The 13,514-nt window shown below is 55.6% G+C and overlaps 1 protein-coding gene across 2 annotated transcripts in view; it reads left to right on the forward strand.

Moving 5' to 3' along the window:
- LOC309612807 (ninein-like protein) overlaps positions 1–13,514 on the forward strand; it is a 113,396-nt gene that overhangs the window by 75,014 nt on the left and 24,868 nt on the right. For both annotated transcript variants that reach the window (XM_082359000.1, XM_082359001.1), the window contains 6 exons: positions 1,804–1,940; positions 2,915–3,055; positions 5,417–5,591; positions 6,443–6,553; positions 7,190–7,270; positions 13,320–13,425. In XM_082359000.1, coding sequence (XP_082215126.1) covers positions 1,804–1,940; positions 2,915–3,055; positions 5,417–5,591; positions 6,443–6,553; positions 7,190–7,270; positions 13,320–13,425 — 751 coding nt within the window. The remainder of the gene's footprint in view (positions 1–1,803; positions 1,941–2,914; positions 3,056–5,416; positions 5,592–6,442; positions 6,554–7,189; positions 7,271–13,319; positions 13,426–13,514) is intronic.

The raw sequence follows: 13,514 nt of genomic DNA on the forward strand, positions 1-13,514 counted from the left end.
CCAGGAGAGCCGAGAGGGGCCTCGGCCTCCCACGCCCTGGCCTGGGAAGCCACACACTGCCACCCTGGCACCATCCTTGGGGTTACGTAGGTCCGTCCCGGTCAGCACAGCAGGAGTACGTGGGCATAAACGCCAGGAGGCGCCCACGTTGTGCCACATCGTTTTCTAATTGGGAAGCTGCTGCTGGGACCACTTTCTGTCCTCTGCCCCCACCCGTGATTTCGTTGCTGAGAAGTGTGCGCTTGTGTCAGGACTTCAGCTTCCCAGTTTCTGCACATGCTTCAGCTGAGTGTCATTTCTCTCCAGAAGCACTCGTGGCCGTGGGGAAGGACGGAGATTCAAGTCTCCACCTCATAAGTTAAAGGAAGGGCCTCCCCGTGGGCCCTGCCACGTGCCTGCCCCGCGCATGTGTCTGGGCCTTGTAGCCAAGTGCACCCATCGCTGAAAGAGCAGATGTGGCAAAAGTGTTCTTACTGGGCAGCCAGCAGGATGGACGGGCGTTCCTGTCCTACTCTCTCTTTCTCTTATTATGGTAAAATACATAAAACAAAATTTTTCCATTCTTTTAACTGTACTTTTCCGAATCCCGAGAGTGAATGAGTGTGACTCTCTGGAATGCTGGGCTGTGGCTCGTCTCTCTCTGATAGATCGTGTGTCCACCAGCAGAACCCCCATCTGTTCCTGTATCTGTTTGTATAGTTCAGAGACATATTAGTCAGGATTCTTTGAGTCTGAAATGGCAAAAACCCAAGTCAAACTAGCTTGGGCAGGAGGAGGACGTTAGGGACCTTCGTGGTCAGTCGGAGAAGGACGTTAGGCTTGGGGGTCCCAGCTCCGGGTGTTGTCTGGACTCTGCTGGCCTCTTGGGGGCCTTGGCCTCAGGTCCAGTCCCCTTGTGCAGCTCCCCAGGGCCCACGCGGTTTATACAACACCTGATTTCACAGGGAAAAAGCCCTTCTCTGGCTTCCCTATCAAACCGCAGAGTCCTCTGCTTGGGACATGCCCCCTTCTGTGTCTGTCATTTTGTCCAGGGAGGGGGACTCTGTCCAGCCTGGGTCATGCCCACCCTCGAGGCAGGGACAGTAGAGGGAAGAGCTCTGTATTGACAGGGAGAAGGAGGACCCCAGCATTGACGGGGACGGGGGCACCCTAGAGTTGACAGGGATGGGAGGACCATAGTGGGGATGGGGGGACCCTGGGGTTGACAGGGTTGGGGGGACCGTAGTGGGGATGCAGGGGACAGTGGGGTTGACAGGGATGGGGTGACCATAGTGGGGATGGGGAGACACTGGGGTTGGCAGGGTTGGGGGGACCGTAGTGGGGATGGGGGGACACTGGGGTTGACAGGGTTGGGGGGACCGTAGTGGGGATGGGGAGACACTGGGGTTGACAGGGATGGGGGGACCACAGTGAGGATGGGGGGGCACTGGGGTTGACAGGGATGGGACCATAGTGGGGATGGGGAGACACTGGGGTTGATAGGGTTGGGGGGGCCGTAGTGGGGATGGGGGGACACTGGGGTTGACAGGGTTGGGGGGGCCGTAGTGGGGATGGGGGGACACTGGGGTTGACAGGGATGGGGAGACCATAGTGTGGATGGGGGTGACACTGGGGTTGACAGGGATGGGGGCACCATCAGCGGGGATGGGGCAGGGGAAGGGCTCCACCCAAGAGGCAGAGACTTTGCAGAGAGAAAAGGAAGGTGCAGGGACAGCGTGGTCTGGGCCTGACTGTCCTGAGGGAGCCAGGAAGTGTCTGGAGACCCACTCATCCTGCCTGCCTGATGGGCCTTGCTATTTTCAGAGCCTCGACTTCAGTGTGGACGAGAAGGTGAACCTTTTGGAGCTGGCCTGGGCCCTTGAGAACGAGCTCATGATGGTGGGCGGCGCCACCCAGCAGGCAGCCTTGGCCTGCTACCGCCAGGAGCTGAGCTTCCGCCAGTAAGAGCACCAATGGGGGAGGGTGTGTGGGTGCCGCTGGCTGGACCGGCCTCCTTGCCCCCGGGTTCAGGCATCCAGCAGGAGGAGAAAGAAGGATGCTTCCAACACAGTCACAAAGCACAGCACAGCAGTCGGGCCAAGAACACAATCCATTTTAATTGGGTTTGGCTCTGGTTGAGCTGGCTTTTCAGGCCGTCCGTCTGCTGAGCAGGTTGGCACAAAGATTGTTTTTCGTGTTTTTATTGATTTTCTGAAGCTACAGAAAAGGCTGGCAGAAATCCCCATCTCGATCCTCAAGACTTTGCATCTCATTAGGTACCAACAGATGAGCCTTCTGTCAGACAGTTCGGCAAAGGGGACCAGAGAAAGACGGTGCTTTGGGACAGGGATGCTTCTTCAGTGGGAGAAACAGGCACCAGAATAGCTGGTGCCAGAGATGGTTTGCACAGAGCCTTGGGCGGGACCCAGGGTGACCGGACAGGGACAGGGCCACATACAGGAATCTCCTCTGTTCTGGGCAACTCCCTGCACAGTCACTCTGATGCCAGGCTGCAGGTGGCAGGGCTGTGGCCAGGCAGGATAATGGGTGGCCAGCCTTGTCCCCTTCATGCATCCAGTCCCAGGTTAGGTGCTAGGGATCCCTGGGGCCCGAGGCCCAGCTGCAGGCAAGAGGGAGCATAGATAAATTCCTGCCTGTCCTGAGGCCATCTGGAGGGGTGGCACGCTGCACGTTCTAGGCTCAGACCTCGTGGTTCGGAAACCTGCTAGAAACCCCTTTGCCAGGCAGTTGGCCTGTCACTGTATGTGCTTCTGTAAACCGGGCACAGTAACTGTAGAAACGGCCCTGGGAGGAGGTGGGTCAGAGCCCAGCGCTGGCCGCTGCTCAGCACCGTTAGGCCAGCCGTGTTTGTTCCTACAGACGGGCTGGCTGGGCCCAGAGCGGTGTCCCCTTTGACCCCGCCTCCTTCGCGCAGGGGGCAGGTAGAGCAGATGACCAGGGAGCGAGACAAGGCGAGGCAGGACCTGGAGAAGGCGGAGCAGAGGCACCTGGAGTTTGTGAAGGAGACGGACGACCTCCACTCTGCCCTGGAGCAGCTCGCAGAGGAGAAGGTCAGGTAGGTCCCGCCGGGGTCCCCGGCCGAGGGTGGGCAGTGGACGCGGGCGGCCGCCAGCTGAGGCCCTGCTGTCTCACCTGAGCCCAGCACTCTGCTGACGTCCTTCCTTGAGGGAAGACGGTGCATTTTAAGAAGCAGACTTGCCCTTCGCTTGGGAGCGTGGCGTCTGGCCGAGTGCCTGTGACGAGCGTCTGCAGGGAAAAGTGCTCTGCTGGCCCCACTCTCTGCTCCTTCTGTCGGGGTCTGTCCCACTCAAGCTGAGTCTTCTGTCCGTGCCTGTGATCAGCGAGACGGGTGGACGTTTTGAGAGGACCAGGGAATGGCTTTGCAGCCTGTTGGCTCCGCAGGAGGGAGCCCGGAGCCCAAAACCGCACACCGGGCATCGCCCATGGGGTGGCCTGGGCGGACTCCTGGTGAGCTGGCCGGGCTGGTGGTGGACAAACCAGAGGGAAGAATTTCTGACCTTTTTGAAAGGTTTTCCCCCTCTCCTGATACGCCACCCGCCTCCCGGTGGCTCTTTACCACGGCTGCGCTCTGCCGCATCCCTGACGTGGGCGGACGTGGGGCTGTGTCCTGAGGCGAGGCCTGGGGACGCGGGGTCCTTGGGGCTCCCTGCTCTGGAGCAGCCTGACCCGCACACGTCCTTCCTCTGTGGCCTGTGCTGCCCCCCTCCCCAGCGCCCACAAGCTTAAGTGTGGACGGTTTTAGACGATCAGTCAGGGAGCTGAGAACTGATTTGCGTTGGTCTCGGCCCGGTTGGCCTGACTCTCCCAACCGCCCAGAAGGGACTCAGGGAAGTTCTCTCTGGGTCGGAGAACCAGAGACTCGAAGGGCGTATCTCAGTCCAAGAATCTGGTGGGGGAACACACGAAGCCTTGAGGGCCACGCGAGTGTTTGGATTTTGCCCAGTGAGCAATGGGGCCTCATTGGTACGTTTTTAGAAATAGTTTTTGTGGTTGTGTTAGGTTGTTTTTATTACAAAAGTAATAAATGATACATGTTCATTGTAGAAAACTTAAAAAATACAAGTAGGGACTTCCCCAGTGGTCCAGGGGTTAAGAATCCGCCTTCCAATGCAGGGGATGCAGGTTCAATCCCCAGTCGGGGAACTAAGATCCCACGTGCCGCAGGGCAACTAAGCCCTCGTGCCGCAACGAAGAGCCCACACACCACAACTAAGACCCAATGCAGCCATAAATAAATAAATAATAAAAAAGAAAGAAAATACAAGTAAAGGGAAAAATAAAAGCAAAAGTCTCACGTCCACAGAGGTTATCACTCCTAACATTTTTTGTGAGTCCCTCGCTTTTCCGTGCACGTGATTACTTATAGAATGGTGTTGTGTTGCATATACTTTCTGATGGCCACAGAGCACCCATGATGTGGGTCTGTTCTGCCATATTTTACTGCACCTTTCCCCTTTAAAGAGTGGAGTGATATGATTAAATTTGTATTTGTAAAATTAGCCCCAGGATTTGTGGGCTGTTAGATTAATCACACTCGTCAAACCTTTTCCCTAAGTGATGGCTGCCCTCCTTCCCCTCGAAGCTCTGGGGTGAGACTAAGGGAGGCCGAGCCCAGTGTTTCTCATGCTCGATTGTTGACGTGGCCAAGCTCTGCCGAAGAGTTTCATTCATCTTCAATCTAGATAGACTGGGTCTGAGAATCCTGTTAAGCAACTGTTTTAGTGATAAAGCTAAGATCTAGCACTGTTTTCCCTGCTGATAGAAATGGTTATTGCGAGGACTTCCCTGGCGGTCCAGTGGTTAAGACTCCGTGCTTCCACTGCAGGGGGCACAGGTTCGATCCCTGGTTGGGGAGCTAAAGTCCTGCATGCTGCAAGGTGCAGCCAAGAAAAAAAAAACAAAGAAATGGTTATTGCAAAAGATCACTGCAGAGTCTGAGGGGAAGGGCCTCCGCACCTTTCTCTGGCTGCTTTGGGATTCGCCACGTACTGGTTTTCTGATGCCTGTGTCCTCGTGACAGAGGCTGGCTTCTGTGCGCGTTTGGTCACCGAAGGCTTTGGTGCTGCCTTTATTTATTGAGTCATTTTTTGATGACGTGGAGGAGGTTGAATGGCCGAGGAGCGTCAGAGACCTACCCAGAGGTCACCCACTAGCTCACCCCAGAGGCCAAGGGACCCGCTGGCTCACCTTGTCTGTGTGGGGTCACCTCCACCAGCCCCGAGGAGGGATTTAAGGAGGCCCCGCTGCACAGCATCTGCAGCTCTCTCATCTGCCAGGGGGGACACACGAGTCCCAGACGCGGTGGCCGAGTGCTCCGGCGAGAGACCCCGGGGAGGGAGGGGCCCAGGTGGCGCCCCTCAGGAGCCCGACGAGCCATGTGCCATGTGCCTTGCAGATGCCTGGAGCAGGGGTACAGGGGGAGGCTGAGTCTCCTGCGGTCCGAGGTGGAGGTGGAGCGCGAGCTGTTCTGGGAGCAGGCCCGGCGGCAGAGGGCTGCGCTGGAGGAGGACCTGCAGCGCCTTCGGGCCGAGGAGGCCAGCCTCCGCCAGAAGCTGACCCTGGCCCTGAAGGTAGGGGTGTTTGGGGGGGGGGGCGCCTCCCCAGGGCCCCCCGCCCGGAAAGACGGAGGCGAGGTTGCCTAAGGGTCCATCCTCCACACCCACACCTTCCTGGTCCAGGATTAAACCCTCCCCATGGTGCTGGGGGTTTCACACTAAAGAACATTTCGTGCAGCCATGGAAAGAGCCCATGTCTCAGCCAAAGCAGAATGGGTCCTGGCTTTTCTGGGAGATACATGGTCCCTCATCTCCAGCCGTGTGGGCAGCAGGACGGGGGACCCAAGGGCCTCTGGGTCAGCGGCTGCAGCCACCTCTGCTGCACCCCTGGGACCAGAGCACCAGTGGGGTCAGCAAAAGACAAAAGCATCAGCCTGCGCCCCCAGCCCTGGGGCAGACGCAGTCTTCTGGGCTGTGGAGAGCGTCCCACGACCGGCACCCACCCTGCCTTTGCTTCCAGTGAGGTGTCCCCGGCCCCCCTTCCTCCTCCTTCCCTAACTTGGGGCTGCGGGTTCTGTCCACACCTGCCCCGCCTCCCTCGCCTCCGTCCCCCTGGAGGAGAGGCTGGGCGTGCCTTCTTGTTGGTTCCCGTGTCTGAGGACACTGCCTTCCTCCTGGTGGACACCTGGGCCGTCGTGATACAGCTTTCAATTTGTTTTTTAGAAGACGGCTCGGGAAGGGTTGCCCGAGAGCTTGGGTGGGTGGGAGAAGTCGAGGCGGTGGGAAAGGGGGGTTATCCCCAAGGGCTCCGTGGGGTCCACCTTCCCTGCTCATGAGCCCTGCCTCTCGCTCGGAGGAGGCAGCCCTTCCACACAGCTCCCTCCTCCGCCCCCAAAGCCGGCCAACCGCTGGCCTGTGTCTTGTAGGAAAACAGTCGACTGCAGAAGGAGATGATTGAAGTCGTGGAGAAGCTCGCAGAGTCGGAGAAGCTGGTCCTGAAGCTGCAGAATGATCTGGAGTTTGTGTTGAAGGACAAGGTGGGTCCTCTTGCTGATTCTGAGTCTCCAGAGAGGCGCCCGTGGGCGCTGGGTAAAGGGCGTCAGGGACTTGACGAAGAATACACAGGCGATGGAATTTAGGGTTTTTTCTACTAAAATTCTGTAATGGAGAGAAAATTATCACGGCTACTTTCCCTGTGTTTTCCTCCCCTTCATGCAGTGCAGGGGTGCTGGTGACGCCCGGGTGATGCCCTGCACGTTGGCCTTTTAGTGACAAAGCCTGGAGCAGTCAGCACCCTCTGCACAGACCCCAGTGACAGGGTCTTGGTGGTGGGGGGCACGGAGGAGAGGTTAGAGGCCCCCCAGCTGGCCCTTACCATCACCTTCAGAGGAGGAGGGGAGGGGAGGTGCAGGTCCAGGCAGGGGGCCTCCCAGGTGGCCAAGGCAGGAAGGCAGCCCAGGCTCCAGGTGGGAGCATGGCCGCCTTCCGTAAATTCCAAACATCCTTCTGCCCTGAGACCTTTTAGACAAGGGGAGGGGAGGAAGAGGAGCGATGGGTGGCTGTACCTGCAGATGCTAATAAGCCTGGTGGGGACAGCGTCTGGGGGTGACAACACACCCTCTACCTGGCCTGAGGTCCCGGCCCTCATTTTCCTGCCTACATCTGGCTTTCAGCTGGAGCCACAGAGCACGGAGCTCCTGGCCCAGGAGGAGCGGTTCTCAGAGGTCCTGAAGGAGTACCAGCTCAAGTGCCGGGTATGTGCCCCCCTACCCCCGGGGTCGTCAGGGTCTGTCCGCTCAGCCCCGGGTGGTCCCTCCCACCCCCTGGCCTCCACGTGGAGGGTGGTCCAGCCCGGGTCCACAGGAGTATCCCTATACGAGCAGAGCAGGCAGAGCCTCTGATCTCGGCCTGCCTTCTGCCGACAGGGTCCTCCGAGCCTCGTGTTCTGAAAGGAGACGGGTGGGACTTGCCTGCTCAGTGCGTGTGCCCAGCCCCACACGGGCTGCCCAGATGGCGAGACGGCCCCTGTTCTAAGGCCCCCTCTGTGTGTCCGGGCACCATGCAGGGCTTCATCTTGTCTCCTGTGGTTGAGTGTTTGCGTTTCCTGGGCCAAATCTACCAATGTGAGCCCACTCGGCTGGCGCTGCCGCTGTGCAGAAGAGGGCGTAGGTGGTGAACAATGTCAGTGCTTGGGAAACAGATCGTAACCCATTACTCCCTCGAGATTACCGAGGACCCCAGCAGATAGAACATTATTGTTTGGAGTTAGGGGTCTAGTATCCATTTGCCTCTTAATGATTTCCCTTCCAATTAATGTTAAGAACTGTCTTTCTGCACACGATGCTTTGGCCACACCAGAGGATAAAGGTGAGCCTGTGCTGATCTGCAGTGTGACGTGACCCTTACCTCCTGCCCTCCACACCCTGAGTCCCGGGTGCGCCTGCGTGTGGTCAGCTCTTACCCTCCTTGGGTGCCCGAGTGGTGTGTGTGGTTTGTGGTTAGGGGATGTGGTGCAGCTGGAATGTGCCGCTTGACTTTCTGAAACTCTCTTGCCTGCTGTGTTTTCCCTCTCACTTTGAGCACCTGTAACTAACCATCAATTAATACATTGCTTCAGTGCACCTGAATTTTTTCAAACCAGTGTAACCGGCTTCATTTTTTCACATGACTGTCACTTAACTGCTGCTGCGGATTTCACTTTTGGTTCTCAAACTTTTACTTTTTCAAATATCAGCAGAAATATTTTACATTTTAGTGCTAAGCTACTTATTTAGAGATTTGCCCTCTCTATTATTTGGGATATTTTTGGCTGTTTCAAACTAACATTTAGAGCAGTAAAAAAGCGTTTTATTTGAAAGTCATTTCTCATACGTGACGTTACAAAAGTGAAACTAGTCTGGGGAACACCTGGATGCCTCTGCCCCAGTCCACCTGCTGTGTACGTCTCACCGTGTGCATGTGGACGCGAACGTGTACATCGGAGGTGAGTCGGGCGATCACGACCCTCCACCCCGAACCGGTCCACGCGCTTCCTGAGAGCAGGCTGACCCTTCAACCTCGCGGTGCTGTTCAGGTGCCCGGCGTTGATGTTACATGTTCAGGAATTTTGCTGGCTTCTTGTTAATAAATCTTTGATGGGGGAGTTATTTACACCAAGAAACGTGCAGAAGCTACAAAGCTGGGCTTTTCTTCCTAGAGAGCCAGCTTCCCAACACCTCCTAGGTAGCTGTGGATACTTAGTAACTTCACAATTTCCACCAACACAGTCCTTTAACCTGCTTGTTGTGTTTCAGTTTTATTAGTCAACCTAACAATGTTTTTTGGTTTTTGTTGTTTTTTTTTCTCGCTGTGCCTCTTGGCTTGTGGGATCTTAGTTCCCCGGCCAGGGATCGAACCTGGGTCCCCGGCAGTGGAAGCTCGGAGACCTAACCACTGGACCGCCAGGGAATTCCCCTAACAATGTTCTTTAGAGCATCTTCCTCCAGTGCAGGACCCAGTCTAGGGCCAGGTGTTGCCTTTAGCTGTCATGTCTGTCTGATGTCCTCTAATCTGGAACATTCTTAGTCCATTCAGGTGGCTGTAACAAAGATACCATAGACTGGGGAGCTTATAAGCCACGGAGATTTCATTCCTTTGTTCTGGAGGCTGGTAGGTCTGAGACCAAGGTGCTGACAGCTTCGGTGTCTGGTAAGGGCTCTGTTCTGGGTTGCAGGTGGCCGGCTGTCTTCTCATTGTGTCCTTCTGTGAAGGGGCGAGGGAGTTCTCTGGGGGCTGTTTTATTAGAGCACAAACCCCGTCCTGGGGCTCTATCCTCCTGACCTGATCTCCTCCCAAAAGCCTCACCTCCAAATACCATCACACTGGGGATCAGGATTTAACATATGAATATAGGGAGACACATTGTCTGTAGCACATTCCCACAGCCTTTCTTTGTCCCTCACGTGGATATTTTTGAGGAATACAGTCTCTCCTTCTTTTTCAATAGAAACGTTCTCATGTTGTGTTTTCGTGATACTTCCTTGGGATTAAGTTGAGGTTATGCCTTCTCAGCTGCACAGTGTAGGTGATGTTAAGTTCGATCACCTGGTCACAGTGTGGGGTGACACTTTAAGACCATGCAAATGTCCTGCTCTCCATCAGAAGTTTCACTGGATTTAGTATCAGTTAGTAACTCCTGCCAACTCCCGTCTTTGCCACAATGGTTGTTGCAAAAGGATGGTTTTCCATCATCCACTCCACATCTGTCAGTTGGCACTTGGCATCTGCCGTCAGGCAGAGAAGTCCTGTCTATCTATCTGTGTATCTGGTTGGTATGGGCTCAGGCATCGCCCTTCTCATCAGTGGTTTGTACTGATAATTCGTTTCTATGTCGAATTACTTTGGTGCTCAAGTCGTGTGAGATTTGGCCAGTGGGAGTGTCTTCCGGCCGGCAGCCATGACCTTGTGACTTGTCACTGTCATGTTTTGTTAAGTTGTTCCATACTTTCTAGCACAGTGAGATGCTCCAGTCTCATCTTCTGCTTCCCCTGCCCTTGCTCTGGAATCAGCTATTTCTCCAATGAGTCCTGGCTCCTAACTGGAGAGAATGGCTTTAGAGACCGAGATCTGCGTGCTGGGTGTGCTCAGCCTCCTGGGGGCGCTGCCTCGGGCCTAGGGTGTGTCTTATCGTCAGTCTCCAGAGTAGAGACGACCTTGAACCTCCCTGCTGTGTGTCACCCATCTTTCCAAAGTCACTGTTTGACATTTCCCCGTGCTTGTAAGCAAGATATTTGCTAGCACAGAAACCATGTTTTCCCTTGTTGCCGAGTTCCCTTCCTATTCAACTATTGTCTTAGCTTTTTTTTTTCTTTCTTTCTTTCTTTCTTTCTTTCAGCTGTCAGCCTCAGTTTTCTGGGCAAGGCTAACTTTGGTAAAGGGGAGTGTAAGGACTTCCCTGGTGGTCTGGTGATTAAGACTCCACACTTCCAATGCAGGGGGCATGGGTTCCATCCCTGGTCGGGGAACTACGATCCACATGCCGCGAGGCGCAGCCAAAAAAAAAAAAAAAGATTTAAAAAAGTGGGGGGAAGTGTAAAATGTTAATCGCTTCCTCCTTAGTGGGGGTTCTCTGTGGTTTCATATTTTCACTGCTGCCTCGGGTGGACACCATAATGGAGTAGCTTGTCCTTGGTCAGAAGTGCCAGATACAGATTTTCTCTTTACCCATTTCTACCCTGTTACATCCTGAATGTGTATGTTCCCATAAATCCATATGTTGAAGCCTGTTCCCTCAGTGTGGTGGTGTTCAAAGGTGGGGCCTTTGGGAGGCAATTAGGTCATGAGGGTGGAGCTCCATGAAGGGGATTAGTGCCCTTATAAAGGGACCCCAGAGAGCTCCCCCATCCCTTCCACCAAGTGAGGACATGGGAAAAGACGGCCGTCTATGAACCGGGAAGCTCCCACCAGACACTGAATCTGCAGGCACCTCAGTCATGGACTTCTAGCCTCCAGCATTGTGAGAAGTAAATTTCTGCTGTTTATAAACTCTCCATCTGTGGAATTTTGTTACAATAGCCCGGATGGACTGAGACACGCACCAGCCCTGACAGACGTCCCCCCCCACTGCCTGTGCCTGGGTGGTCAGCCCCTCTGTGTGTGCTGACTCAGCACGGCCCGGCTCCCCAGTTGGTCTGCCGCCTCTGCATTCCTCTCCGATGCTTTCCAAGCTGCTGTTGAAATCCCCCCCTCCCCTGCTTCCTTGCTGAGCTCGCTTCTCCCGCTAACGAGAAGAGAAGCCTCAACAGGTCCAGAGCCCTCAGAGCCTTAGCACTACTGTGTGTGCAGTGGACTTGCTGCCTTTCCTGGCTAGCCCAGTAACACCCTATGACCCTGTGACCACCCTGGGCATCCACAGGCATCCCCAAATTCACATGCAGCCCACATGAAAACAGGCACCCTGGCTCCCAGCCCTGGGACACCCGCTGTGTAGACCGGCTGGGACCCAGGACGGCACACGTCACCCTCATCGGTTAGAACTGACAGTGGTGCCTGAGAGCAGAGAAGTCTGTGCCCAGCATGGCACCTAAGGACCTGTTTTCTGGCACTGCTGAATTTGTGGGACGTGCATATGCTCTTAAAATACCCATCTGAGGGGCAGAAAGAACCACCGAGGGGGGAGGACACTGGGTAGAAATGATTCTGTCAGTGTTTCCTGCCAGATTAGCACTGTCAGTAAAAATACCAGTCACACGTGTAATTTCAAGTTTTCCAGTAGTCACATTAAAAAAGGTAAGAAGAAATAGATGACAGTGATCATTTTAATTACATTTTATTTCCTCTATTACATCCACAATGTCATTGTTTCAAGATATAATCAATATAAACACATTTTAAATGAGATATTTTACATCCCTTTTTGGGAATCTGGTGTTTAAGATCGGCATAGAGTTTATGCTACACACACCTCAATCCAGACTGACCACACCTGACATGCTCAGTAGCTGGCGTGGCGACATCGTAGGGTAGAGGGGCCGGGGGTGCCCACAACTGCCGCCCCGCAGGTCTACCCCACGGCTCTTACATCCTGGCCCTGCCCTTTCCCCCAGGAAGGAGCTGCTCCCTCTGTGGGGAAACTGTGTGTTTGCCCAGGAGTTTCTGAAGGAGGTACAGTGATCCTAGTAAATCTGTGCTTCTTCTGAGATCTGCAGGGCCTGTCCCTTCTCCCACACGGCCTAGAACTGCTGATGAAAGGCTCCTTCTCCAAGGGCGGATGAAGACACAAGCCAGGCACTGCCCACCGGGGAGTTCAGGAAGATGAGGTTTATTTGACAAGAGCTGCCTGGAGAAGAAACTCAAATAGATTAAAAAATCAGAGAGGAGCAGGCTTCCCTGGCAGTCCAGTGGTTAGGACTCTGCGCTCCCAGTGCAGGGGGCAGAGGTTCAATCCCTGGTCGGGGAACTAAGATCCTGCATGCCATGGGGCGTGGCCACAAAAAAAAGAAAAGAAAAAAAATCAGGGAGGGAGCTGGGGCCTTGAGGGCGTGCCATGGCCTTGGCTGGTCTGGCTTCCCCCAGAGCCAGTTTCCCAGGAGGAGAAGCCGGGTGGAAGCTGCATCACTCATGCCGTCCTCCAGGTGGGGCGGCCACAGCCCACCCGGGGTTGGGGGGAGGAGGACGTGGACCCAGAGCCATGTAGCCGTGGTGCCGGCTCTGGGGCCACCTGGGAAGGTGGGATGTGAACGCTGCCCTTTCTGGCCTTCTGAAAGTCAGGTGACCAAATGTGCTTGTTCAGGTGTATTTCATTCGTGGGTGGACAAATGACGCTTGTCACAAACGAGACCTTTCCTCTTTTTTTTTTTCCTCTGCACTGTGTAGCTTGCAGGATCTTAGTTCCCCGACCAGGGGTCGAACCGGGCCCCGGCAGTGAGAGCGCCGAGTCCTAACCGCTGGACCGCCAGGGAATTCCCAGAGACCCTTCCTCTTAAGCCTTCACGCCCCCAAGTGCCCTCTTCCCCTTATGAGCGTGCTCACCCAACCACCTGTGGTTTCTCTGTATTTTCTCCATTTCTCACTCTCACTGCACTTTTTTTCCCTGAGTCCCTTCCTTGTATCCCGTGATGGAAGGTGGTGCCCGGCATAAGATGTCGGGAGATGACCCCTGCTCCTGTGTCGCTCGCGGAGCAGTTAGGTGCCTGGGTGCGGTTTCGGTGCCCCGGCCGCCCTGCTGAGCTGGGGGCTGAGCGGCTCCCCGGGCGCCGGCTGCACACCCCGCTCCTGGGCCCAGTGGCCACAGCGGCTGGAGGAAGGGTCTGGCTCTGCCCACAGGACCTGCAGGACTGCAACGACGAGCTGCAGGCCGCGCTGGAAGGCCTGCGGGCACAGCTGCCCCCGAGTCGGCACGGCCAGCTGCCCCCGGGACATGGCCCGGCAGGTAGGAGCCCGGTGTTTCGAGGTGGTGGGTCGTGTGCTCCTTCCCGGGGGGTTGGGGGGGGCGGGGCGTGGGGCTGGCCAGCTGCACAG

This window comes from Balaenoptera borealis (assembly GCF_965194805.1).
Source record: "Balaenoptera borealis genome assembly, chromosome: 16".
Taxonomy (NCBI): domain Eukaryota; kingdom Metazoa; phylum Chordata; class Mammalia; order Artiodactyla; family Balaenopteridae; genus Balaenoptera; species Balaenoptera borealis.